This window comes from Scatophagus argus, chromosome 7 (genome assembly GCF_020382885.2).
Source record: "Scatophagus argus isolate fScaArg1 chromosome 7, fScaArg1.pri, whole genome shotgun sequence".
NCBI lineage: Eukaryota > Metazoa > Chordata > Actinopteri > Scatophagidae > Scatophagus > Scatophagus argus.
Window position 1 is genome coordinate 21,808,866 of NC_058499.1, and position 26,027 is coordinate 21,834,892.

General features: G+C 41.1%; 1 protein-coding gene across 1 annotated transcript in view; it reads left to right on the forward strand.

The window, feature by feature from the left end:
* The first annotated feature begins 471 nt into the window (after window positions 1-471).
* Window positions 472-26,027, forward strand: part of tead1a (TEA domain family member 1a) — a 39,447-nt gene continuing 13,891 nt past the window's right edge. Inside the window, exons 1-4 of the mRNA XM_046394073.1 lie at window positions 472-728; window positions 16,421-16,919; window positions 22,669-22,733; window positions 24,624-24,686. Coding sequence (XP_046250029.1) covers window positions 16,715-16,919; window positions 22,669-22,733; window positions 24,624-24,686 — 333 coding nt within the window. The 5' untranslated portion in view covers window positions 472-728; window positions 16,421-16,714. The remainder of the gene's footprint in view (window positions 729-16,420; window positions 16,920-22,668; window positions 22,734-24,623; window positions 24,687-26,027) is intronic.

Here is a 26,027-nt window from a genome sequence, read left to right on the forward strand (position 1 = left end):
TAGTCAACAGACGCTGCCGGTCATGCAGGGTCTGAATTTACTTTGAGCGGTGGTTGGGTTTATTGCTTATGAGTTAAACTTTTCTTTTAAGAAAAAGGTCACATCTTGATGAAGTGTTTACCATTACTCTTAAATTAGTTTTTTTCGTTTTCATGTTACTTTCACTTTTGTCGACTAACTTTGAATTGTTTTTGACGTAGCATCAAAAAATTTAACCCGCTTAAAAACGTTGTCACTGCATATGGGGGTGGGGGGGGGGGTGGGGGGGTCCTGTCAGCTGCTCGCCCATGCAGAGCAGGCCGTGTTTTCATCTCAACCCATTCTGCTGTTCCACTCAATGGAGTTTGGGCGCTCCACTCTTTTCTTTTGTTGTTGAACGCAGCCCATACAGTCCGGCCCCTTCCCCTTCCCCCTCGCTCTCTTTTTTTTCCACCCATCCTCCCATCTCTCACTCACTCTATTTCATCCATCCAGGGTGACGCCAGTCCCTCTCACCCCGCCCCGTTCAACTCAGTCCACTGCGTTCATTTCATTCCTGCTCCCATTCCGCGCATATTTCGCATCCTTGGAGAGACGCTGCGCATTTTACGCACTCAGCGCGCCCGATCCTTCATCAAACCAAAACCGAGAGGAGATTCTGGAGTTGGCGGAGTGCTTCCCGATGCTGTAGCGGCAACGATCACTGGAAAAGTGTGGGAATTAATCCATAAAGACGCGTATGAATCGAGGTAAGTTCCCAAGGAGGAGTCCCCCCTCAGCCTGTAGCCTGCGCGTCTGAATGCCCCCGGACGTTTCGCTTGTTTCTAAAATCCCGAAGTGGTCACTGAAGCTGAAATTACATCGATTTCGGTGAGATCGCGAAAGAGATCGACACACAAACCCAATTATAGATGTTAAACAAGTCTAACAAGCTTATTAGCGCTTTACCGTGTGAGCTTTAAAGCGAGGGATGTCGCTTTCACTACAGTTTTATCCTCCTCTCTCCCGACACCAAAAAAAAAAAACAACAACCAAAAACTGGTTTTCTATCACTTCTTTTTCTCTTGTAGCAAAATGTATACTGTAGAATATTTCTCCATCAGAGTTCGATTCATGAATGAACCTTCGTGTAACGCGAGAAAAGATGAAAACATTTTCGCCGCAGCGCTGGGAGGCAGCTTAACAAAGCTGGGAGTGAATGGGCGACTTGTTGCATCGGCGGGGTTTTCTCTTTTCCTTCTGAGGCAGGCAGGCCCCAGTCACGGGAACAGGCCAGAGGCTGATAACGTGCACACAGTCAGTGTTGACCCAGTGGACAGAGCACATTATGTGGCCAACGGAAACACGATCACACAGACGCTGCTGGTTGGTTTGGTAACGCGTCTACTTTAACCCAAAGGAAAAAAAGACTACTAAGCATTTCAAACTAATATTTATGAATCTAGTTGCAGCCCCCCCCCTCCCTCCAAGCCTCTTCCCAGGCTGGTTCGTCTTTCACTGTGTAGATTCACGTTTTACACACAGTTTGCAGACCAAACTGATGTAAGCTGTGAGGAGTGAGAGTGATTTCTGTATGCTTTTCTGACGATGTGACTGTAATTTGTCACGATTCCAGCCGGTTCATCCGCCGATTCATTTTAAACCAACTCACATCACATGTGTTAAAAGTGTCTGCGGTGGCTGGTGGTGATTCTGTGAGAGGTCTTATAGCTTTTTAAATCCCCTTCAGTATCACCAGCCTATAATATCCCCATATGAGCGTATGGTTATGTTGTCTATTTCCTTTTAAATATTGATTAAAGGACTGCTCTTGTCCTTTATAGAAAGAGATCTGTGGGGATGCAGGCCAAACCACAATGTAATTATTGGGGAAGATTACAGCCTGTAGCATGAAACATAGTAGCTGCATTGCTTCTGGAACAGTAATCCATCTGTCAGAGGAGGAGAGGGGGCATGTTTGATAAAAGGTTTATTTATTTATTTTTTTAATTTGTTGGGTTTTTTTTTTTTTTTGGGAGAACTCATGTTGAAAATGAAATAGTCACATGGAGATAAACGTTTTGTTTTGTCTTGTCAGTGAGAAGTGAAGTAGTGAAATAATTACAGTCATAGAGAATTTATCACTCGGGTGCTTTTGTTAAGACTGTTGATAGTAATTGTTGCCATTATGAGTTTAATCGGCACAGTGTTTTCTCAATTAATCAGCGCATCATTTTTACTATAAAATGTAAGTAAATTATGCTAATTATAGTTGCTCTCAAAGCAACATATTATAATATCTGGATTTGTTCAGTCAACAGTCCAAAACTCGCTCATATTCTGTGTGTTGTGGTGCGAAGAAAAACAGCCGCTGCTCACATTTGAGAAGCTACAGGCGGAAATTTGGAGACATTTTTGCTTAACAAGTGACTCAAACAATCGATCACTGATCAGTACAGTCGAGGTTTTTGATAAACTGACCAATTTCACGTGTGCCACAGTAATAAAACGAGTGTGTGACACAGAGTTGACATTTAAGCGTCTTTAAAATATCAGAAATCAAAGCAGAAAAAGCTTCCCTTTATTTAAGTGTTTTATTCCTTCTATGTGCGTCTATTTAGTTTGTGGCGTATGTTTTGGTCCGCCTGTAGCTGCCAGCCGTGTAAAATATCGATAAGATGTAGTGATACTACACCAGCAACAGTATCTATGGTGTTGTCATTTCTCCTCAAAATGTGAATTTCAGGGAATGACACAATTAAGTTTTTCATTTTAAACCTTTTTGACAAAGTGTTCATCTTGATTGCACTTTTTATTCTGCTCCTTTTAATGTGTTTCAGACAGTCAGAAAGTGTAACAGAAGAAGGTGTGTGTGTGTGTGTGTGTCTAGGCTTGTGAGTGTACAAAGCCTTGTCAGTCACCCTGGGCATACAGCCTCCCGTCGTCCCTCCACTTTCCTCCCCTCTCCTCCCCCTGCGCCTCTCCAGTCCGTTGACATCTGTTTTGAGTGCTCTGTGCACCTGTAGAGACCGAGGAAGAGTGTGTGTGTGTGTGTGTGTGTGTGAGAGAGAGAGAGAGAGGGGAGGAGAATGAAGGGAGGTGCAGCATGCAAATCCAGGCGTTTGTTCTGGGCCTAAGCAACACAGACTGACTGACTAACGACCATTTGGTGTGTGAGTGTGTGTGTGTTTATGTGTGTGTGTTTGCCTCTTGCTGTCCAGGCCAGGCAGGCCTATTGTTGCGGCAGCAACAGGCGTTGGTGGATGAGGACGCACCATATGGCCTCTGTGTGCTTTAGTCACAACCGCTGTGTACGTGCTCGTGTTCGCGTGTGTGTTAGTGTACTTCACCAATGCTGTGACAATATGGTGGAGTTGTGAGTGGCGGGCTGCTCGCTGCCTTCCTTCTTGTTGTTTCATCTGTCGTGTCATTTGTAGACAGGAGGACAAAATCCGGCACACAGATTTTTATGGAGTTGGGATTAGTTGGAATAATCTTCCTGGCATGAAATGATGTCTTGTGACATCCAGATGTAGACCCACTTTGTTCATTTTTTTTCAGATGGTTCAGTTTGTTATTTTAGCCGATTTAATTAAGAGTTTTGTTCGCCGCAAATTGCCGGTTAGGATGAATCAACAGGTGATGCAGTAAATTCTTGAAATTATGGGATCCTTCTGGCTGTGAAGGTTGTGATGTGTTGGGAGTAATTGAGGTGTAAATTGGATAATTTTCTCTTTTTTAAAAAACACAATCTCCTTTTAGTTCTAATAAAAAATCAACTTGTACTTTTCCCTGTTTTGATACCCCGTGATTTTTTTTTTTTCCTCCCACATCTCATACTATAACAGCTTTGGCATTTTATTAATTTTTCCTCAGAAATGTAGTGAGTATGCTGGATTTGCCGTGAAAGTGACAAGAATTTAGCACATAGCAGGATGAAATGGGATGAACTGTGGATCAAACCTCAGAGTGTAAATGAAGGGGAGCCTGAGCTCGTATGTAAAGAAATTTAGGGAGCGGAGCCGGTTTATTAGAGCAACAATGCTGAGTGGGTGGGGGGCAGGGGGCAATGGGGGTAGGTGGGGAAAGGGATGGAGGGGTGAGGTGGGGGCAGGCTTTGTTTAGGGGATGGGGGAACAATAGGCATCCTCCTGGGTGGGGTGGGGTTGGGGAGGGTGTGTGTGTGGGGGGGCTGGTTTCTGGCTGCAGGAGGCTGTGGAGCCTGTGCTGGCTTGTCTGACTGCCAGGACTCCCCGTCTCCCCTGTCCTCGTCTGTCTCTCTGTCTCTCACGTCCACACTAATGCAAATACATCTGAAAAGGTATCGTCATCCAGACTGGGAATTACATAACGCACAGTATGATGCTGTCAGCAGGTGTTGCAGATGATGAGGATGGTATTACCGTACAGGTGATTCTGTCAGATAGTCATTTGTTATACATCAAGACACATGTAAATGAAGAGCAAATCGATTTACAAGGCAAGGCCTGCCTTTTATTCTCTGTAAAATACACATAAAACTATTTATTCCAAAGTGCAGAGAGTCTCAGATTTTTTAAAAATCTTTTTATCCACTTTGTTCATTGTTTAAATGATAAACAGTCATAAACTTGCAAAAACAGAAAATGTCTGCGTGTGTGTGTGTGGTTTGGGGGTGGGGTTGAGCAGGACTTTCTGAAAACACTGATCTATTTACCAGCATCCGTACCCTTTACAAACATGACTGACACACACAACAGCATCAAGAAGACTTCTTTCCATTGCCCTCAGATCTCAGCAGTAGGAGATCCACAGTACAGCTTCTGTTATTATATCCTTCTGTTTTTCTGTCAGCTGACGGAAGGAGCGCCTCGAGTTTCCGTTACTACCGCTTTAGATCAAATTTTAGAATACTTATGTTTATGGTCCATTGTCTTCAGTTTTTACGACATTTCTCCCAAAAGATAGCTGAAGAAATAAAGGAGCAGATTAGATTGAACACATTTCTACCCTGATTTTATATATCGCTGCTCTCCCAAAGGTCGTGGTTTGCAGGTAGATACTGTGCACTGTGCAGAAAGAGAGTCCTGGTGCGAGTGCAGGAAATCTAGGACAAGAAAATTAAAAGAAATTTGGGAAGGGATTTCATTTGAGTGTCTTTTTCAGGGAGCACAGTGACAAAAAAAAATATACAATGTTTGTTTTGAAAAAATTCACTGGGGGTGGGCGAGCTGGCCAAAAATGCACATCTAAATTGTCATCATTTTTTCCTCAGTTTTTGAATTGCCCTGTAATCTACAGCCAGACTTATATATAAGTCTATAAATAGACATTTCCCCATTTTCTTATAACACACAATATTGCATTAAAAATCTTTTTGGTACAATCTCTTAAACCACACTTATAGTTAAGTTGCTTAAGAAGAGACTGCACGGTTGGTTGGCTGGTTGGTTGTCTCAGGCAGTTCAGGAGCAGTGGTTTCTGTAGCAGAGAATAACTCCCTTTGGGGTGGATCAAAAAGCTGTATAACACATTAACCTAAAAAGCGTGATATATATCCCCTTAAACAGGATTTTCAGGTTTATCTGCATAAGTGTGGATATGATCTCAGCCTTTCAGGGTTTTAGTAGCAAGCAGATAAATGGATGAAAACAACTAACCCTTCATGGGAAGTCTGAATCAACCTCATGTTTCCTGAGCTCAGCAGGAAGCGAGCTGGAAGTCTAAATTTCAACTACTTCTTGCTTACTTTCCCGGTTGGAGACAAAGACCTGATAATCACTATGGTGCGGGACAACAGCTCACTCTGCTGTCTCATGCTCTCACAGTGGAATAACGTTCCCTTGTTGTTTAGCTCACGGCCTCAGTTTTCATCTACAGCAGGCCTGACAGTGATTACACACTGTTTGTTTTGTAGTCTGATAACATTTCCACACTCAGTGGAGAGTGATGCATTATTCAGAAATAGCTAAGTAATGGCCAAGTTGAAACTAAATGTGTTTTCCCTGAATGAAAAATGTAACAGTTTTCTACTTTTCCTAGAGCCTCTAACATTTTCTAGTAATTTTGCAGAGACTGATTTGCCCTTTTTTCCCCCAGATGCTGCTATTAACTATGAATGACAGTATAAAGTACTTAAATCTTCATGTAATTTCCATTAGTGTCTGTTAACAGACTAAAAGTTGAATCGCTTGTGAGTAATAAAGCACATTGTCACTCAGAGCACCCACAGGTTAGCCTGCTACTGCCTCATATAGTCTCTGTGTATGGCCTATAGCAGCTAGCTGTTCGGTGTATGCTAAGCTAATGTTGGTGAACCTTAGCTAGACATTGCAGTGTAACTGACATTTACAGAGCCAAACTTAAAGACACTTACTTTACTTACGCTGCATTTTACAGTTTACCATTCATTTTTAGGTGACTGTTTAGCAGAAGTTACCTAGTCTGGCAGTGTGGACAGATCATTTGCGCTGAGGTTGTTTTTTTATCAGTGTTGAATTATTTTTCATCACAGTTTGTTGGGGTTATTCATTTGAATCCCTGCACGTAACTCTTAAGACTTGGCTGCACAACAGGGGTCTCATTTATAAAATAGACTTGCAGTCATTTTTTCTTATGAAGCACTTAAGTAGAAAATCATGTATAATAGTTATTTATAAGCCCTTACTTTGATGTGGGAATGATCTTATCTCTAAGCAAAGTCTAGACTTGATGTAAGTGATTTTCCTGCTCATTATGCTGGGTATTGGAGTTTGGGAAGCATATGCATCCAAACTTGTGGTGAACTTTGCATTTTTGAGATCTTATTTTGTTTATTGACCTGCCATTTAGTCTACAGAATAATACTTGATGTCTGGTCTCAGTCTCCTCTGCCATCGCTGTGAACTCATCTTCCAAAAAGTTTGATTTTCTCTTTTGGGCCCTGGTTATTCCTGACTAAACCCTCGTGTGTGCTGGCGTTATACAAAGGGGAATCCCAAGGCAGCTGCCATCAATCTGAGATTTATGGATCACAGCTGCATAAGTTAAAAATGTGATTCTTAAAACTTGCTTAAGTAAGGTTTTCTAGGCTTAGCATCTTTTATGAATTGAATGCAAGCACTCTGGCAAAAATGATCTTCAAGACTAAATTTAAGTACAAAACTACATTTGTGGGCAGAACTCAGAACTCTTACCTGCATTTACTGCACTGAGATTTTCTCTTAGTGGATTATGGCGTGCCTGGCGCACATTTAATCATCTGTACAAGTCTGTGAAGGTCCATGCAGACTCCTGTTCATACTGTTGACTTTTTGTGCTCTTCAGCCCAGTACAACAAAGAAACAAGGTCTTCTTCAGGAGGTCTCCATTGTGTTTTTTAAGGAGCGTGTGTGGAACATGTATGAATACTCCTGACTGTAACATGAAAGTATTCATCAGCTATAACAGCTGTCTGTCTCTTAGGCTACAACCCTTTGACCACCAAGGCACTCTGGCCGTCATTTTTATTGGAAACGATAGAATTATAGCACTCACAAAGGTAATTGATAAGATCTTTGAATGAGGCAACATTGCTATAAATAAGCCTCACCTGGCAAGAAACACAATAAAACGATCACCCAACCTATCCCTCGCAAACCTTTGTCTCAGGTTACCAACAGACTTCCTGTTTTAACTCTCACCTACAATACTTAGTGTTGGTGTGAGCATCATTTTAGATGTGCTCACTTTTGTTTTTACCTCACTTTAAAGACGGTGGGATCTCACTAACATGTTGAGTACAATGGTGGTACTGATAGTTAGAAATACTCTGCAAATAAAGCCAGTTCTACCCCTAAACGACACACTGCACACCAGCACGAGATGCACAGTCACACACACTCTCTGCCTCCTAACCTGCGTCAGTCTAAATAAAGCAATACCCAAGTTTAATGCACCACAGATGGAAAACACTGTTCAGGGGCTAATTCATTTTGTATGTGCGTGTGATTGTGTGTGTGTGTGTGTGTGTGTGTGTTTTGAGCAGTGGTGACGAGAGCAGAACATCTGTTAGCTGTAGTGGATGTGATTGTGGTGGAGAAATGGATAGATGGAGTTCACTGTACTCTTTTCACATTCATGCAGCCATACCATGTTTCTTTACTAGGTGTGGAATGAAACTCATACATGCACGCACACACACTCACACACACATAAACACACATATGGTTTCTATCTCAGCACAATGCTCCTGAGCTCACACTTATTAAATGGTGTTGGTATTGCTGAAACCTCCCCAGGCCTGTCTTTCTACTGGTGGAGGATATTGTCGTCTGTGTGTGTGTGTGTGTGTGTGTGTGTGTGTGTGTGTGTGTGTGTGTGTGTGTGTGTGAGAGAGAGAGAGAGAGAGACAGTCTACGTGTGACAGCGAACTCCCCACCCCCCCAGGAAGAGGCCAGATAATGGCTCAGTCTGACTCAGCAAAAACTGTTGGAAGAAGAAGAGAGGGATGAAGAACAGAGAGGAGAGCTGCTAGCTAAACCTTTTACCATTACATTTCCAGGAGGAAATAAGCACTTCACTGTATCAGTGTGCAATCTGTGACCAATTACTGTGTGTATGCATAAATGGTAATGCTTCTGTGAGAAGAGATGCTGAAATAATGAGGAGTACATGCTGTGAATCACAGCCTCTTCACTGCTAAAAAGGCAAGTCTCTCTCTCTCACTTTCTCTGTCTTTCTCAAGTGTGTGTTAGCGCAAAGGAAGAATAAAAGAAGCTTTTCTGGTTTTGTTTCAGTGATGCTGCTTTTTCATTCGGCCTTTGAATAGGCTAGCTGTCTTTGTTTTTTAAACATGAAATCGGGTTGGAACTAATCAAACCGGCTCGAGACATTCATAATGGTGATTTTTCTTCCCCAGCATTGTGCAAAATGAACTTATCAGTAATGGATTAATTGAAATTGTGAACTAAAAAGAATGAATGCAGAGAAGTGCGTCAGCGCCAAGACAAAAATTACCAGTGACGGAGTAGAGAACTAATTTAAGTCTGCATTAGAAATGGTGGCGCTAGAAATCACTTAGGTCTGCATGGAACGTATTTGTGGAATACTGTATAGATAATCCATAAATGCAGAGCTAGAGAGCAACAATAATCACCTTTCTAAGTTCAATATCCAAGGGGAAATGTCACATTGAATATGTGTGCCACTGTAATTGAAAGCAATATGAAGCTTCCTGCTGATTATTTTTCAGTACTCAGTATCTGATGCAGCTCTTCCTTTTAAACATTTCAGATAAAAACCACCATGGCATATTGTGCTTCATGGTTGTTTGAAGTGTTGCACTCATCCACAGTTTAAAGAAAATTCAACTGAAACCAAATGCCATTTTGGAGTTCACTTGGTGAAAATTGCCACATGGCTATGAGACCTTGTGAGAAAGCATTTGTTCCTTTTCTGCTTATTAACCTCTGTCTACATCTGGCCTCGCCATTGTCTGACCAAACAGTGTCTTGTGTGAGAGCAGTCCATGCCACTGCATATGGTTGTGAATGCATTGAGGATGCATTGCTCAAGCCACAAGCTGTAGGTGATCAAGTACAGGTGTCCTCACTTGACCTCATGTCTGCGGTTCACCCTTCCTGACCCCACTGAAGAAAGGCCTTATTGACTCTAGCATGTTTAAAGCACAGCGATTTTCCCAAACACAGCTGGATACAACTGATTCGTCAAGCAAGTTGCATAGAATTTTGAAGCAGATAGATAAAGTAAGACTTCAGGCTAGTGCAACTTGAGAAAACATGGCAGACACCACCTTTCAAGTGTGTAAATCTTGTAGATCAGTGACTTTTCCACATGTTTGTACTGATGTTTCTCAATAGAGGCCTTGTTCAGAAATGCAGTTCACTGAAATGCAAGAGAGCTTTTAATTTGAAAATGAAACAGGAAGTGTTGATTTGTATTGGCAGCATATTGCAGTAACTTTGATGGCGCAGATGGGAACAAAACCAGGCGTTATAGTACTGTAGTATGTAACATACCATAGACAGCATAACTGGCATAACTCTCAAACTACACCTAATGCCAGTTTGGTCATTTCACATAAAATAAAATCGGTTTAAGCTCGTACACCGGACTGGGCAGGCATAACCGGAAACCTCCCAACCTTAACAAGCGCACAGGCAACATGATAAATATTTGTCTCAGAATACTCTGCTGATTGCCAGTTAGTGGCAGAAATGCATAGAGAGTTGTTTCAGTGCACCAACAATTGCAGAGTAGAAGTTGATGGATGTGTGTGATTTGGATTGTGAGTTTGATACATACAGTACCTTTTGATGGGTGAGTGTTTACAGGAGAACTTCGACCAATACTGAATTTTTGAGGGTGATTCTAAATCACCTCAAACCTAGCTTGGCACTACTGTGATGCATTTGGATGAGATATAGACAAACATCTGGGCACTACTCCATCTTCAAAACTTCAGGTATTTTTATATACCTTAATCCAGTGGCTTACGTCACAGATGGTCTGCAATGTTTAGGTGGGTGGTGTGTGTCAAAGAACATCCACATGATTGCCAGAGCCAAGTGTTCCACTGAACACTGCATTGTAAACAGATGATTAATGTTATTCATTTCACCTGTCAGTGGTGTCAGTGTGGTGGCAGATCAGTGTATATCTGTGCTTTGATTTTTGACTGGATGTGAGAGCACAGCTGCGTCAGCCACATCTCGTCTGACATGAAAACTGTTCAAACACTGAATGTTTTAAACTATCAGCTTCTTATCATCGTACAGTAATGCTTTGAAGATGCATCTGTCCTGCAGGGTCCTCTTGGAATTAGACCAAGTGGAATACATAATTATTATGCAGTAACAAACCAAACATAGAGAGTAATTCACTTCCAAAATATGATACTAGACAAATTAGAGTGTTCAAAGAGAGAGGAGAAATTGATTGCCTGTACAGTATGTTAGATTTGTTCCCATAGTGATCAGTGAGCAGCTCAGGGACAGACAGGACATCAGCTCCAGCTGAAATCATACACTTAAATACATTCTGAATGTTTGAATAACAAGAAGTGTACTTGAATGGTCTTACCTTGAAAATGATGTGTCTGCTGTGGAGACTGTTAGAGTGGCAAGATAAATGAATCTGTTCAGAATGCTTTAGTCACATTTGCAGTAAAAAAAAGAAAAAAAAGAAAGGGTGCTATGCATAATAGTCCTTGATGCAAAGGGGGAAAAAAAGCAGAAAACAAGAAATATCACCTCACATGCTGAATAATTCTATTTGGGCTGTAAGGGACCAACACACTGTAAAGTAGAACAATGTTTGCTTTGAGGATTATGAGAAAATCCTCTTGTATAAAACCTGTGTTTGTGTGTGTGTGTGTGTGTGCGTGCGTGTGTGGGCACACGCATGCGTGTTTGTGTGTGCACATGTTGGAAGCAGTTAAAACAGATGACGTTGAATGGTCCAACAGAAGAATGAGTCAAAGAAACTCACTAGCCTGTGATAACGCATTCAACTTGTATACCAACACGACCCCCTGCTGACACACACACACACACACACACACACACAAAAACACAGGTCATTCTACATTTCATTACAACCTCACTGGCCTGCTTTTGAGAATGTGGAGGCTGAGGGCTATGCACATTGCACGTTCACAAACACATACATGTAGCTGGCATGTGGTGGAAGCCAGTAAGTGCTGTAAGAAAGAAGTGGGAGAGGAAGAAAGGCGACACAGAGGGAGAGCATGAGAGTCCAAGGCAGCTGCAGGACTGTGGCTGTATGCCCTGTGTGTGTTCTCCTGAGGGCTGGCACTGACACCATGAAGCCTGCTGTCCTGGCTGGAGTGGCCCAGGCCTGCCTGGTGACAGAGAGACACACAGAGAGGAGGGGTACCCAGTGCAGAGGAGTCGCCCAGTCAGAGTTGATTGTTGTGTGACTAATGTCTCTCTCCAGCGTCCATCTGCTGCTGGGCCCCTCTCAAGCTCACATCTCCTGAGCCCCGTCATTGTTCTCCTCTCTTCTCTTCTCTTCTACTTACTCGTCCTTGATTTTCATCATATAAAGCTGCTACAAATTCATTACAGTCCCACGGGGCATTCATTGCAATGACATTTCTATTTAATTAATAATCAGAACTGGGTTGCACCAGCTCTTCATAAATCCATGACAAAGTTTGCGTGCGTCAAGTTCTGAGTAACTACTAGTTAGCTGTAATTTCACATGTGAGGAAGCAACACACGGCAGCAGTATATTGATAATCACAGTGAATCAAACCACTGTGTGTAAGGTCAAAGGGGTTGCTTGTACTGACAGACCTACAGAATTACTGCCTGACTCTGCAGGTCCCCTCAGCTCTACAGAGCTTTACAGCTTTTTCAGCTTATTGTTCAGATTTTTCACCTACAACCTTGGAGTTTTGGCTCACTCTCACATTGTGTTTTTGCTGGTAGCACATGCAGTGAAAAAGCTCTAAAAACCCACTATACTATCCGCCCAGTACCAAACAGAAAATGGACAATGTTAGTGTCTAGCTAGCTAAGAGCTCAGAGACAAAAACAGAGCTGAATTGTCTGCAATACAACTCTAACTGGATTTTTAACAGATGTTTAACATCCAGTTCTCTGGATGTTTCAATAAGAAACTATTTTCAGATCAGCTGGTGTCCACTGCACGTACAGTAGTGAAGGTTTTAATAAATTGACTGTTAAGAAAAGTTCAATAGGTTTGCATAACCAAAGGCAAGCAAACAGGAAGTCATTATAAGTGTAACATAACTGTAACATAACTTCCACAAATATCTTCTAAGGCTCGCAGCAATATATGAAACCTAAACATGCAATAGCTAATTTTTTGACCACACTAAGAGGGGGACAGTGGAAAACACACTGAACGCACATTACAATTTCATAGCATTTTGAAAGTATCAGATCAGTTACGTCAACCATTTTTCTATTTTCCTTATTTACTCGTTGATCCATATTACTCATACGTTAACGAGCTAGCATAATTTGTTGATTCAGATCACAGATCCTGCTAGTTAACCAGTATCATTTAGGTTACCCAGGTTGTCATTATTTAATAGCCAAGGAATGAGATGCAATCAGCTGTCTTTCTCCAGCATTTCTGATCCCACCTTTAATACTGAATTTATAATTAGCCTTTGGACTTTTGTACTTGAAGTGTGAGTGGAGGAACACTTGGTGCAGCCAGCTCCGGTTTATTTGAGTGCATTTGAGGTCTCTGGTTGATTAGATGCCTTGTGGAGAATGTAGTGCAAACTGCAAACTTCATTTGTTAATAACTAAACCATCTGTAAACATCACACACACAGGAGCAATGCTCACACAACAGTGGGGTTTGTACTAACTTTTGCATGTTCTGTATATTTGCAGAAAGAGTTTTGTATATTTCTGCAGACCGTATTTTATTATGTGAACTGTTATCAGAATTCAGGATCAGTCTTTCCATCATAGAATGATGAGGATTATGGGTGTTCAACATTGCACTAATTCTTGGAGTTCAGTTTTACTGTCTATCATAAGTTACATGCAGTTGCGTACACAATGACGTTACACACCATGTTGAAATTTTACAGCACACACATGTAGAGCAGTGAAACATAATACTGGCAGCTACTCATGCTGAATTTGGAGATTGAAGGCCCTTGCACCATAATAGAAAAATAGCACTGCTGAGTCTGCTGAGAAACAGAACAGAGACAAAGTGTGACTGTGGGATTTTAAAGCCATTCAATTTAAACATCTGTACTTCATTGTAATTGCTTCAGCATGGACCCTAAAGAGGCCAAATATTTTGTGAATGGTTCAGAAGTAAAATGCAGCAACTTTTTGATGACAGGAAAAAGTCGCCAAACCTTAAGGCTTGAGACCCTGCATCTTCATCGTGTGTGTGTGTGTGTTTCTTTTTTTTCTTTTTTTTCTTTGTTCAGAGAGAACCTCTAAAAGATTAGTTGAATGTACAGAACTGCTTTTGTACTGAAAGTCTTCATTTTGTGGTGATTCACAGACTATAATTGATTGAAGACAGGAGTAGATCAAGGCCGTCAAGCATGTAAGGCCTCTTATTGAATATGCCTTGCTGGTGACATTGCCTATTTGTTGTCACTGACATGTTAGTAAAATAATTGCCTTTTTGCACATCCAGCAGACACACAGCAGCATTCGCTTTCATCCGCAGTCATGTTTCTGTCCACCTGATGAATAAGTTTAATATATGCTCTCCTGTTAGCCTAGCTTTGGTCTCCACCAACTCCTGAGGAAAATCCAGTCCTTTAGCAACTAAATACTCCGCTATGTAACAAGCTAGATGCTAACTTAATCTTGTATTTGGTGCTGGGGAAAGTTGTGCACAAAGCTTTTTTGCCACAAAGAACTACTTGCTGTGGCTGTAAATAGAATAAATGATATGTTTGTATGCAGCAAAAATCAAAACAATGAGCTGAAAGGCACTATAAGACTGTTGGGTTATAATATTCTTTTGGTTTATTACTACTCATGAAATATTGCTTCGTAAATATTTAAAGCTCTGTGATAAGTTGACCTAATCTAAGACTCACCCTGGCAGATTTAAAAAGCATTTGACAGTTGAAACATCTTAACTATCTATCTATCTATCTTAACTATCTTAACCCCTACAGCAAATTGAAGTTGTATATTTAACATTTTGTGGTGAAATGTTAAGAACATACTGAGTGTGTGGATAGGCACGACAGAATCTGATTGACAGTGCAGAACAGGTTTGAAATGTTTTAATACTTTATTTCCAACAGCAAACTTCTCATCAGTGGAATCATTCTAACATTGAACATAAGGTGATCACAGCTGCTGTTACCTGTGAGAATGGTTACTTCACGCTAGTGCACACAGTTACATTCTCACAAACACTCACACTAGAGGAAACAAATCTTGCCACTGTTAGTCAACTATACAGCCTGCTGGATGAATGAATCCTTGTCTGAATGGAAAACTGCTGGGGGAGGGCAGGAGGGAAGAGGGGAAGAAAGCCAGGGTGGGAAGTTGGAGAGGAAACGGACATGAGGGTGAATAGAATAAGCATGAAGAGAGAGAACCAGATGAGAAACTCAAAAAACCAGCAGATCACCCTCATTACACATGACTGGGAGTCAAAGCCAGTGCATGTTTTCTTGCAGCCTTGCAGTGTTTCCCCCCAGGTGTTAAAATGTGTTGTGCTGGGCTCAAGTGTGTGGACAGGGTTAAGATGTGTCCAAAATGTTACCTGCTGCTTCAACATGCTTCAGTTGCACGTGTTCGCATGCACACTGTCAAGTGTAATTGTGTTAAAATTAGCCAGGGCAGACACACACGCACACACATGCACACTGACATACACTTCACACTGCTGGCTTGTGAAGGCTGTGACAAGGGACAGAGCATGGGAAGTGTGAACAGTACAAGACCAGACAAAATGACATGTGTTCGCCCAAGGAGCTGGCACTGTAATTGTGTGTGTGTGTGCATATGTTGGTCTGTGAGTGTGGTGTGTAGTGCGCCAACCCTGCTGTTTACCGTGGGGGATTTTAGAAGAATTGTAGGCAGCTGGCAAGCTCCTTTAGTGTGTCTTTTTTTGCTTCCTAAATCTGGTAGTAGCTGAATGTTGTAGTGGTCTCTGTCTGTTTGTCTGCCTGCCCCCATTCACTTTCTCCGTTTATGTGTATGTGGATTTGATTTAAGCTACCACAGTTTAACAAAATAGGCAATTTCCTACATGAAAAGAAGCAATAACTTCCCTGTAGCAATTGGGATACAGTCCTACAATGTATTCATCAGAAGTTAAAGCTGCACTAGAAAATATTTTCTCCTTTAAAAAATACTTTGTATCAACATCAATCAGATGAGAATGACTCATTTATTTGCAATTTTTTGAAATGAAATTCTGCATTGTGTTGATCACCTGTGTAAAATCCAAATCATCTGAAGAGCAGTGAGCAGCACAACATACAGAGAAAGCTGGACTTACCAGCATTAGATGTATTTCTTCAGGCTGTTGGACATTCACCTCAAACCGTTGACTCTTGCTGCATTGTAGCCCGGAGAAAATACTGTACATGTACAATGGTAACTCATTATGCAGACATTTGAAAAAAAAACAACAAAAAACAAACCTCTAGAACATGATTTTGCCATGTGAAATTTCTTTCTTGACATTAAACTGCGTTCTATTGTGTTATTCTTTATACTATTCTATAGTGTTGTATTGAAGCAGTGTTGCTGACCAGTCATGCTTCACCCTGAAACAAAGCATGGCGTGTTTTTGAAACTTAAGTAAGATCTTCAGACAGTTGAATAAATTACTTGCGTTTTTCAGTGCATTTCAGCCATGAATGTTTGCATGTTTTAAAAACGGTTTGAGCCATGTGACATTGAAGTATGAGGCCCCCAGTTTAAAGTTGCCGTGCACAACGTTAATTGAAACTAACAATATTTTATGTGTATGTATGTGTGTGTTTTTTCCATTTTAGGGTTCCTGCCATCTGATGTTGGATTTCAGACCAGTTTGCTGAGTTTTCCACTCTGTACGAGCCACTTTTACTCGTAGTTGGCATTTGGCATTAGCATTGTCAAAGCAGCAGCTAGCATTAGCATTCAGTTTATACTTGTTCGCAGCTGGCTGTTCCCACTGGGACTTAATCAGTCATTAGTATTAGCTTGAGTTTGCCATTAGCCTTTAGCTCTTTTTTCACGTCACCTACTTAGAGTCAAACAATTGGCATTAGTGCTGAGTACCCGTTGGCTAGTTAACATTAGCTGCCAGTATGGAGCGCAGTAGCTGGAGTGGCAGTGAGAGTGCAGGGGAAGACATGGACAGACTGAGTGACTCGGGAGGAGATAAGACCATGGATGGGGACCCTGAGGGGGTTTGGAGCCCTGACATCGAGCAGAGCTTCCAGGAGGCCCTGGCCATCTACCCACCGTGTGGAAGAAGGAAGATAATACTGTCAGATGAAGGAAAGATGTACGGTGAGTGATAGGCAGAAGTTGGATGTAAATTGTTGTGCTTTACTTCTAAAATATCCAAAACCACCAAGAGCAAGATGCCAAAACCAGAAATATTCAGTTCAAATTATATGAAACTCAAACATGTTGCAAAGTACTTTTCCTCAATATATCTACCTTGCTCAGTAGATCTTTTCATACTGAAGGAGAAAGATTTTGAGTGAGGCTAAGTTACATAACACATTGGAGCGCATTTGTTTGTGTATTTATATGGCAAAGAGCCATATTTATAGAGTGTGGATAATTTTGATTGTTCAACACCAGTTCACACAGTGTGTTGTGGGAGAATGTAACATCCCTGCACTGTTATAAACACATCCAGTGATTGGGTGAGTTGTTGTGTTGGCTGTGGTGTGTCAGACTGTGAGAATTACTGGATAGACGATTGTGTGTGAGGGCCGTCTCACAGGGCTCTGAGTGTCAGAGACATGGGAGAGAAAGATGATCTGTAAAAGAGAGGAAATAGGGGTGTGCTATAGGTGCATCATGTGTAAGTGTGAGTGTTTCTGAGAATGAGTGTGACACTGAGACAGAGAGAGACTATATATGTATTTGTGTGTGTGTGTGTGTGTGTGTGCGTGTGTGTGAACTAATAGAGTGATGAACAGATGGTACTCTGGCTGCCACCAGCTGCGCCTCCCTCCCTCTCTCTCTTTCGCTCTGTTTTTTCTTTCTTTCTCTCCCCTCTGTATGCAGAGTGCACTCTGGTGATTTCTTTATGATACTACTTGAATTTTAGGATTGAGTATTAAATTAAATCCGAGATATTTGATACTTTATTTGCAAAATGTGGACACCTGAATATGTAAACCATATGTATTTGTTGCAGTGGTGGAGGAGGTACTTAGATCATTTACTAACACCACAACTATGATAATACAAGTAAAAGTCCTGAATTGAGAACGCTACTAAGTAAATGTCTTAAAAGTAAAAGTGCCTAATGCAGTAAAATGCCCCCTGTGTCTGTTACACTATTATATGTGATCTCATTATATTATTGTGACTCGTGCATTAATGTTGTAATTGGTGGAGGTGGAGCTCATTTTGAACTATTTTGCATCAGATTGCAGCTAATGATTATTTTCATTACAGATTCATCTGCTGATCAGTTTCTCCCTTAATTGATTGATTTCTCCAAATGTCTTATTATTAAAAAAAAAAAATTATGTAATGCGGAGGAAAAGCAGCATATCTTCACCTTGGAGAAGCTGAAACCATGACATGTTTTTACACTAAAATGACTGGAGTGGAAGCACAAAGTGTCATGTCAAGAAAATACTCAAGTAAAGTATAAGTGTCTTAAAGCATTAGCATGAGTGAGGTCAGGTGCTGATGCTCGGTGGCCTGGCTCACAGTCGGCGTTCACCACGATGTTGCTAGATTTGGGTGGAGTTCAAGACTCTGCGCATACCAGTAAAGTCTTTCATAACAAACTATCCCTTTTTAAGCTGCATCAATTAATATTTTCCTGTAAATAATATTTCAAGACCAAACATTTTAAAGTCTTCATCATTCTTATGTCCAGCTGTAGCAGGAAGCTGTTCTCACAAAGAAGTCAGAAAAAATGTCCGACAAACCCACCAACAGTCCCACACCAAAAGTACAGACCAGTGCGTTATGGACACAGCTGACCACATACTTTTGGTCACATATACTCTCATACTAATGTCCAGACAAACCACGCTAGCCGAACTGCTGGCCTACTGACCAACACTCCTGCTAAAGCTTATTGATCAGTCAGCTGTCAGTCAGTCTCACTGTGCCTCTCTGCTCTATGGCATGATCAGCACTGCTGGTTTACCTTGTTGACTTTGTGTCCAAGTTGTTGACACTTTTATCGCTAAGATCTAATCGAGCTAGACAGTGTTTTCAGAGGCAGAGCAGGGAAGTTGAAAAGCGATGAGCAACATTTGGCATAGAGACCGCGGGGTTATAACCGTTATTATAACATCTGTGCCCACCAGAATTACGAAACACTAGTTTGTCTAGTTTGTTTTTACTTTTTGCTCATAATGCACATAGAATAGTGCATGTTGACATTTTTCATCCATGCATTATCTCATTCATCTATGTTTTTCTGCTTCTGTAAAAGCAACCTAACCTTGAGTTTACCTTAAAAATTTGACTTTATTTTCTTTGTTATTCACACCAGGCCCCCGTGCCATTAATGATGGTTTTATGGTTTCTTCGAGCATTACATTAAAGGTACAATGAGTGGCAGGTGAATATTCCTACAGAAAAGAAAAGGGGAGTATCTTATAGGTAGGGGACCTATTTGAGTCTAAAAATACCCCCCACTGGCCGCAGGGGAAATGGGCTGAAATAGGAAGGAAAAGGGAAAATGTGCAAAAGTGCCAGAATGAACTTAGTAGGAGAGAAGTGAAGAAAAATCATAAATGGATGTGTATAAAAGAGGGAGAGAATGAAATAATAAATGTATAAATAATAGCGCTGTTCTCCTTGGTGACGGTACAGCAGAGGTACGATGTAATGGCCTGTGGCTTTGTCCCCTACACTAACATCATATACATCTACTGGACAGTTAAGCTGTGAAGGAAGGGTAGATTGTGGTATTGACCCTGACTGCAAATATCTCCCAAACATATTCAAAAGTCTTATTAAAATATTTGATCCAGCCTTTCATACTGTATAAACCCTGCCTATTCTCCCTTTCAGTGAAAAGTGACATTTAATTTCCTCTAGCTGGAGGTGTTGTACACATCTTTTATCAGGACTGAGAGTTCTTGTGCCTCATTCTGAAGGACCTGAGGCAAAAAGAAGTTTGCCCAGATCCTCCAAGTCTGTTGACAGGTCTTAGACTACTGCACGTTTAAATTGTATAAAGCCTTTGGTGGCTGCACGATGAATAAAACTGCCTCAAGTGATGTCACTGGAGTTCGTTGGGGTTGAAGGCTTTTTGAAAATTAAAAAAATCAAAAGGTTCGCTACTAGACTAGACTAGTTAGAGAAAGTTGTAAAGTCTTAGCACATATGGCTGGTTTGCTGTTGGTCACATATGCAGCCATATACAAACTGTTGTTGGCTGATCTTTGGTGTTAGGTCAAGGCACCACCTGTTGCACTCTGCAGGTGATGTCATCTGGTGGCAAAAATGTTCAGGGTTTAGTTACTGTGTAAAGGAACTGGCACCATTTGTAATAAATGAAAGATTAACTGTGTGGTTAGCAGGGGCAGTGATGTTTTGAGCCAGTGCTACCTGGAGACAATCAGTTTTAAGACGAAATCCGTCTCGTTGCGGAATGCCGTATAATTAAATGATGATCTTTGGAGCATCCACCTCTGAACCAGATGGTGAACAAACAAATGAGCCATTTAAAGTGTCCTGTGGATGTTGTAACAAGCACAAACTCCTACTCAGCGTTAGTGAAGCCAGACTCCGGGGCCAGAGCTTGGCCCCTGGTCTCTGAGGTCTCCACAGGTTAAATGACAATACACACCACTTCACCGCAGCCTTGTTTGTGAGCACGCTCAGCGAGGCTTTGAACTTACTTCGAAAGGGTTTTTGAGCCATTCTGTACAGCATGTGAAGATCTTACTCACTCTGCTAAATGAACGTGGGGACAGTACACTACTGCTGTAATGTTTTTTAGAAGACTTGAAAAGAAAAAAATAGGTCCAAGAAAAAAAATAATTCTCATAGCTCATCAGCTATTAGTGGCAAGTGACAAATCAGTTAAAATTTGGTTTTAAGTGGGGATTAATTGAAAGGTTGCTGTGTTGTGGAAAGTATTTCATTTCAAACCCTTTTTTTCAATTTGTGGATTTCCTCCTCACATCACCTCATTTGGACTTCATATTCACATTTACTGTAAACTGAGTTACCTTTTGATTTTATCTTGTTATCCTAAACCTGCTTCTTGTTTCTTCTGTTTTTGTGAATCCTCTTTCATGTTCTCAAATCTTTGTTCCAAAATCGCAGAACTAGCATATGCGTCATCTCCCTCAATATCTGCTCACACAGAGCTGCTTCAGCCTGCAGATAGAGAGGGGTGGGGGTGGCTTCTGTTCGTCACGGTTAATGACCATCTGACTTTGGCCTTGAAGTCTTTTACTGGGCAAGTGGGCGAGAGAGAGAGAGAGAGAGAAAGAGAGGGGAAGAGGGAGGGAGCAGAAGGGAAGCCCATTCACTACAAGAGGGACAGAGGAGGGGGAAAAGGGAACAGCCAGAACAGAGGATGGATGGATGGACAGAGTGAGGGTGTGTGTGTGTGTGTGTGTGTGTGTGTGTGTGTGTGCTGGAGAGTTTTTGAGAAGGAGGGAGGGCGAGTGCGAGGGATGTGTGCCGCAGGGTTAGTGAAGGATGATAATTCACCGTTAAGCCTCCTAGAAAGACCAGCTGGCCCCTCTGGAGTCAGATGTCAGCCTCCACAGCCAGGACTCACTCTATGTGTGTGTGTGTGTGTGTGTGTGCGTGTGTGCTGGCACTCATGCATGTGTATACATTTACATGTGTGCATGTGTGTATTTGTGTGTGTGCTGTTGTCAGTCGCAGCTTTTGACTGCTAGAAGGAAAACACCTGCATGGGGAGCTGTAGATTTTATCAGACTAAGCTCCCTATCTCAGTGAGAGTGGGACTGGTCAGAGCACACGCGCACGCTCACACATGCACACACACACACACACACACACACACACACACACACACACACACACACACACACACACACCATCTGCTAGTTAGTTAGGGCTATTGTTGCAAGCCATTTGGATAGTGTGTAGAGGTTTGGCTTTGTGCTGATCTTGACCATCAGTTGGCCAGCTGGCTTGACTTTGGTTTTCCACTTGGTCAAAACAAAATAAGGGCAGGAGACAAACCAAACCAAACCAAACCAAACTAAGCCACTGAGGCCCAGAAATTCATAAAATATTTAAAACTGCCCAACTTGGGATTTTAATCTTAAATTGCAACCTGTTCAGACTTTTTAGACCATGTACTGCAACACTATCTGTATATATATATATATACACACACACACACATATATATATATATATATATATATATATATATATATACATATGTTTGTATATATATATATATATATATATATATATATATGTAAACACACACACACACACTTCTCTGTCACAGGTTTTCTGGATGTAACACTATGGTTTTCTGCTTCTTTTCTCTGTCTCCCTCTCCCTCACTAATCTATACTAGCCAGGTCATGCTGAGTCTGCTGTGCTCCCTATTGAATGGGTTGAATTATTCAGCATTGTAAGCGTGTGTGTGTGTGTGTGTGTGTGTGTGTGCGTGCGTGCGTGTGTATGTGCACACACATAAGCATGGGTACAGCTGGCCTGCTGGTTCCTTTAATCAGGGGACGGCTGGTCTGCATGAATGCCTGTATTGTTGGGTCATGTGTATTCAGGGCCATGGCGTGTGTGATTTTGTGTGTGTGTGTGTGTGTGTGTATGGATGTGTGGAGGTCTCAACAGAGGTGTTGGTGATTGCAATGCTTCTGTGTGAAACTGCACGTCACAGGGTCGCTGGGTCAACAGCGCTAAATCAGGCACTAAGTTGTTTGTCAGGGTCATATGATTTCTGCTTGTGATTGTCTGTGAGAAAGAAAGATCACTTATGGCGTGTGTGTGTGTGTGTGTGTGTGTGTGTGTGTGTGTGTGTGTGTGTGTTAGAGAGAAAACGGCATGCATGTTTCATCTGTATGTTCTGTGTCTTTTCCCTCCAGGTCGAAATGAGTTGATAGCCAGATACATCAAGCTCCGAACAGGCAAGACGCGGACAAGGAAACAGGTAATAATGGGAGTGTGCATTAAATCCAATCATACTGTCTACAGTATGTATCACATCACATTATACAGACATAATTGGGGGAATGGTGCTAACTGTAGTGATGAAAAGACTGGTTCAAAAGCTGATTTGTAATGGTAAATAGGCAAAAAATAAGAACAAATCAAAGCTGCACTTTGCAAGATCTTATGCGGCCTTTTTGTTCATTAGGTGCTTAGAATATCTAAATATTCTAAAAACCAAAAGTACTCTTTTTGCAGAATGGCACATTTCAGAATTGTTATTTTTGATGCATTAATGTGCTCATGTTAATGTTGCAGTAGGTAAAGGCTTAGTTTAATTACTTGATATATAGCTGGGTAATTTGTGAAATTCAGTCTTGACCAATATATATGTTTCATAATTTATTTGTAGATTATATTTCATGTTAATAATCAGAATTCATTCATTCATTCATTCATTTTCTATACCGCTTATCCATTAGGGTCGTGGGGTTAATAATCGGAATCTGCAAAGTACCTAAAGTCATCGTATAAATGTAGTAGCGTAAAAAGTTAAGTACTTCTCTCTGAATTGTAGTGGAGTACAAGTATGAACTAACAGAAAATGGAAATGTTTAAGTAAAGTATAAATATCTCAAAATTTGTATTTGTACTTACATACTTGGCACCACAGAGCTTATTATCCATAGATAAACAAGTATCTACCACAGCACTGGCAATGATGATTTTGTTTTGCTGCCTTAGCAGTTCTACCAGTGTGGCGGTACACACAATACATCATGGGAAGTGTTGACTTCTCCACTGATGCTCTCCTCTAATGTCATCTTCCCAACTTTTTGCTAAAGTAAAGCTTTTCATCTTTAACGGTCTTGGGCATGTGGGAAATTATGATCTTTAAATGAAAATAGGAAAACAAAATAAGTAGAATGGCATTAGACCGTCTTTATCTAGATGTATGAAGAGAACCATATTGATTGATTACAGTTCTGTTCCATGGATGGATTTTTAGTTTTAGTTTAGTTCCTCTGGAACAGATCTGTGTGAAGGCTCTTTTTGGTAGATATTTTAATCCTTACCCACTTCTCCTGTATTCCATGCTACAATGAAGAATTTCTTTAATAAATGGGTGATCCGTGCAAATACATCAGTAGGGAAAACTCTGTGGCCTTTATTGTTACAATACACAACAACCAAACATGGTGACTTCTTTGTGCTGTGAGAAAACAATAAAGGTATGAGCTCTTCTGTCTGACTACGAGTGGCAGCCACGCTATTCTTGCAACTTTACTAACCATATGTGCTGTACACAAAAAATGACACATTATTACTATAATATGACTATAATTAACTACTTATTACATTGCTGTCCATGTAGATGCACTTTGTTCAGAAGTAATTTAGAAATATAGGAAGGGCTTTTGTGTTTTTCCATAGTATATTTCATTAGAAGAGGACAGATTAGACTCTGAAATACATTTGTTTAGATTGCTTGGCAGAATATAAAGTGGCGCCATCTGTATGTAGTGTCATCTTAGTGTCTTAGTTGTTGGCCTGTGTTCCCAGGTGTCTTTTTGCTCTCTCAAAAGAAGTACATAGATAGATGGGTCTATTCACTGTTGTCAGGGGAGTAGTGTGTATGAGTGTGTGTGTGTGTGTGTGTGTGTGTGTACCCAATAGCCCTTTCATAACCATGGCAACTCACTGTTTGGTCCTTCCTCTTCTCTATCCTACCCTCCAACCCCCCTTCCTTTTACCTCCTCCTCTCCTCTCCTCTCCTCTCCTCTCCTCTCCTCTCCTCTCCTCTCCTCTCCTCTCCTCTCCTCTCCTCTCCTCTCCTCTCCCCTCCTCTCCTCTCCCCTCCTCTCCTCTCCTCTCCTCTCCTCTCCTCCAGGTATCCAGTCACATCCAGGTCTTAGCCAGAAGAAAATCCAGAGAGTTTCAGTCTAAGCTAAAGGTAAGGGGGGCCATGGTGATCCAACAACATTTACACTCTTGGTCATTTTTTTTTTCCTGTAAAAGATCCACAGGTGGACATGAAGTGATGTGTTTTTATTTTCAGTTTGTTTGGTACAAGTGCAGCTCATTACTGAGGATTAATACTGATGACCACCATGGATGAACAGACAGAAAAATGCAAAGAGCTGTAACAGAAACCTCAGGGGAATAGATGTCACAGTGTTTAACACATTGATAAAGAACTGATCTTTGGGAAAACAAAATATGAAAAATACTGCAACCTTTACAACCAGTAACAATCTATAGCAATCTATAGCACATTGAAAACTGGGCAGCCCTGAAGCCTGTAGAGGCAACAACTATCATTTTATTATCTCTACTTCACCACATAATGCACAAAAGCTGTGTGAATTCAGTGTTTGTCCCTTGCTTGTGGACTTTTCACTGTGGCTGGATGGATGCCTGTCACAGTTACACCAGTATCCTAGGTATCTAATTAGGCCTGTTAGGGTTTCACCCCCCTCCTCTTCCTGTCATTCTCTTATATCCATACATTCATTCATTTGTTCCTCTCCTCTTCCCTCCCTCTTCTTACGCTCTCTCCACCCTCCTTTCAGTCTATTAATCTCTTACCCTCCATGTCTCCTCCTCCCCCTCCTCCCTCCCTCCCTGTTTCTCTTCCGTCCTCACTGTTGCTTGTAATTAACTTTATGTAAAGTGACAAAGCAGCTCTTGTTTTCCCAAGAAGAGCAGTCGGAACTCTGAATGGAGACAAAGCGAAGTTTGAATTGATGTTTGCTGTCATAAAATTAATGACAAATTGGTGACAGAGGTTATTTGAATCAGTATAGGTCTAACATACTTTATGCCAACTTGTTATTGATGATACAGTGTATATGCATATGTGGTTTTCTTCAGCGTTATATTGGCAAACATATTTTGTATTATTGTGCAACACAATGAATTATAAATAGATTGGTCTGTCACTGTGCGGAACATTATATTCTATAATATATATATATATATACTCCATTATATTTTGGAGGCACTGTACTTCTGTACTTTTTACTTAACCGCATTCATTTCATAACTCAAGTTACTAGTTGCTTTGTAGATTCAGGTTGTTAATACAAAAATCTAAATACTGTTTTGTATTACAGTTAAACAACAGTTAAACAACAGTTAACAACAGCCAACAGTTATTTTAAATTGATTTTTATCAGCATTTGGACAAAAACAGTACTTACACTGATAATCAGAAAAATGCTGAATATTGGATCCAATAATCAGTCTGTCTGCAGGAGCGACATTTTATTTCTGTTATATTGTCAGCAAATCA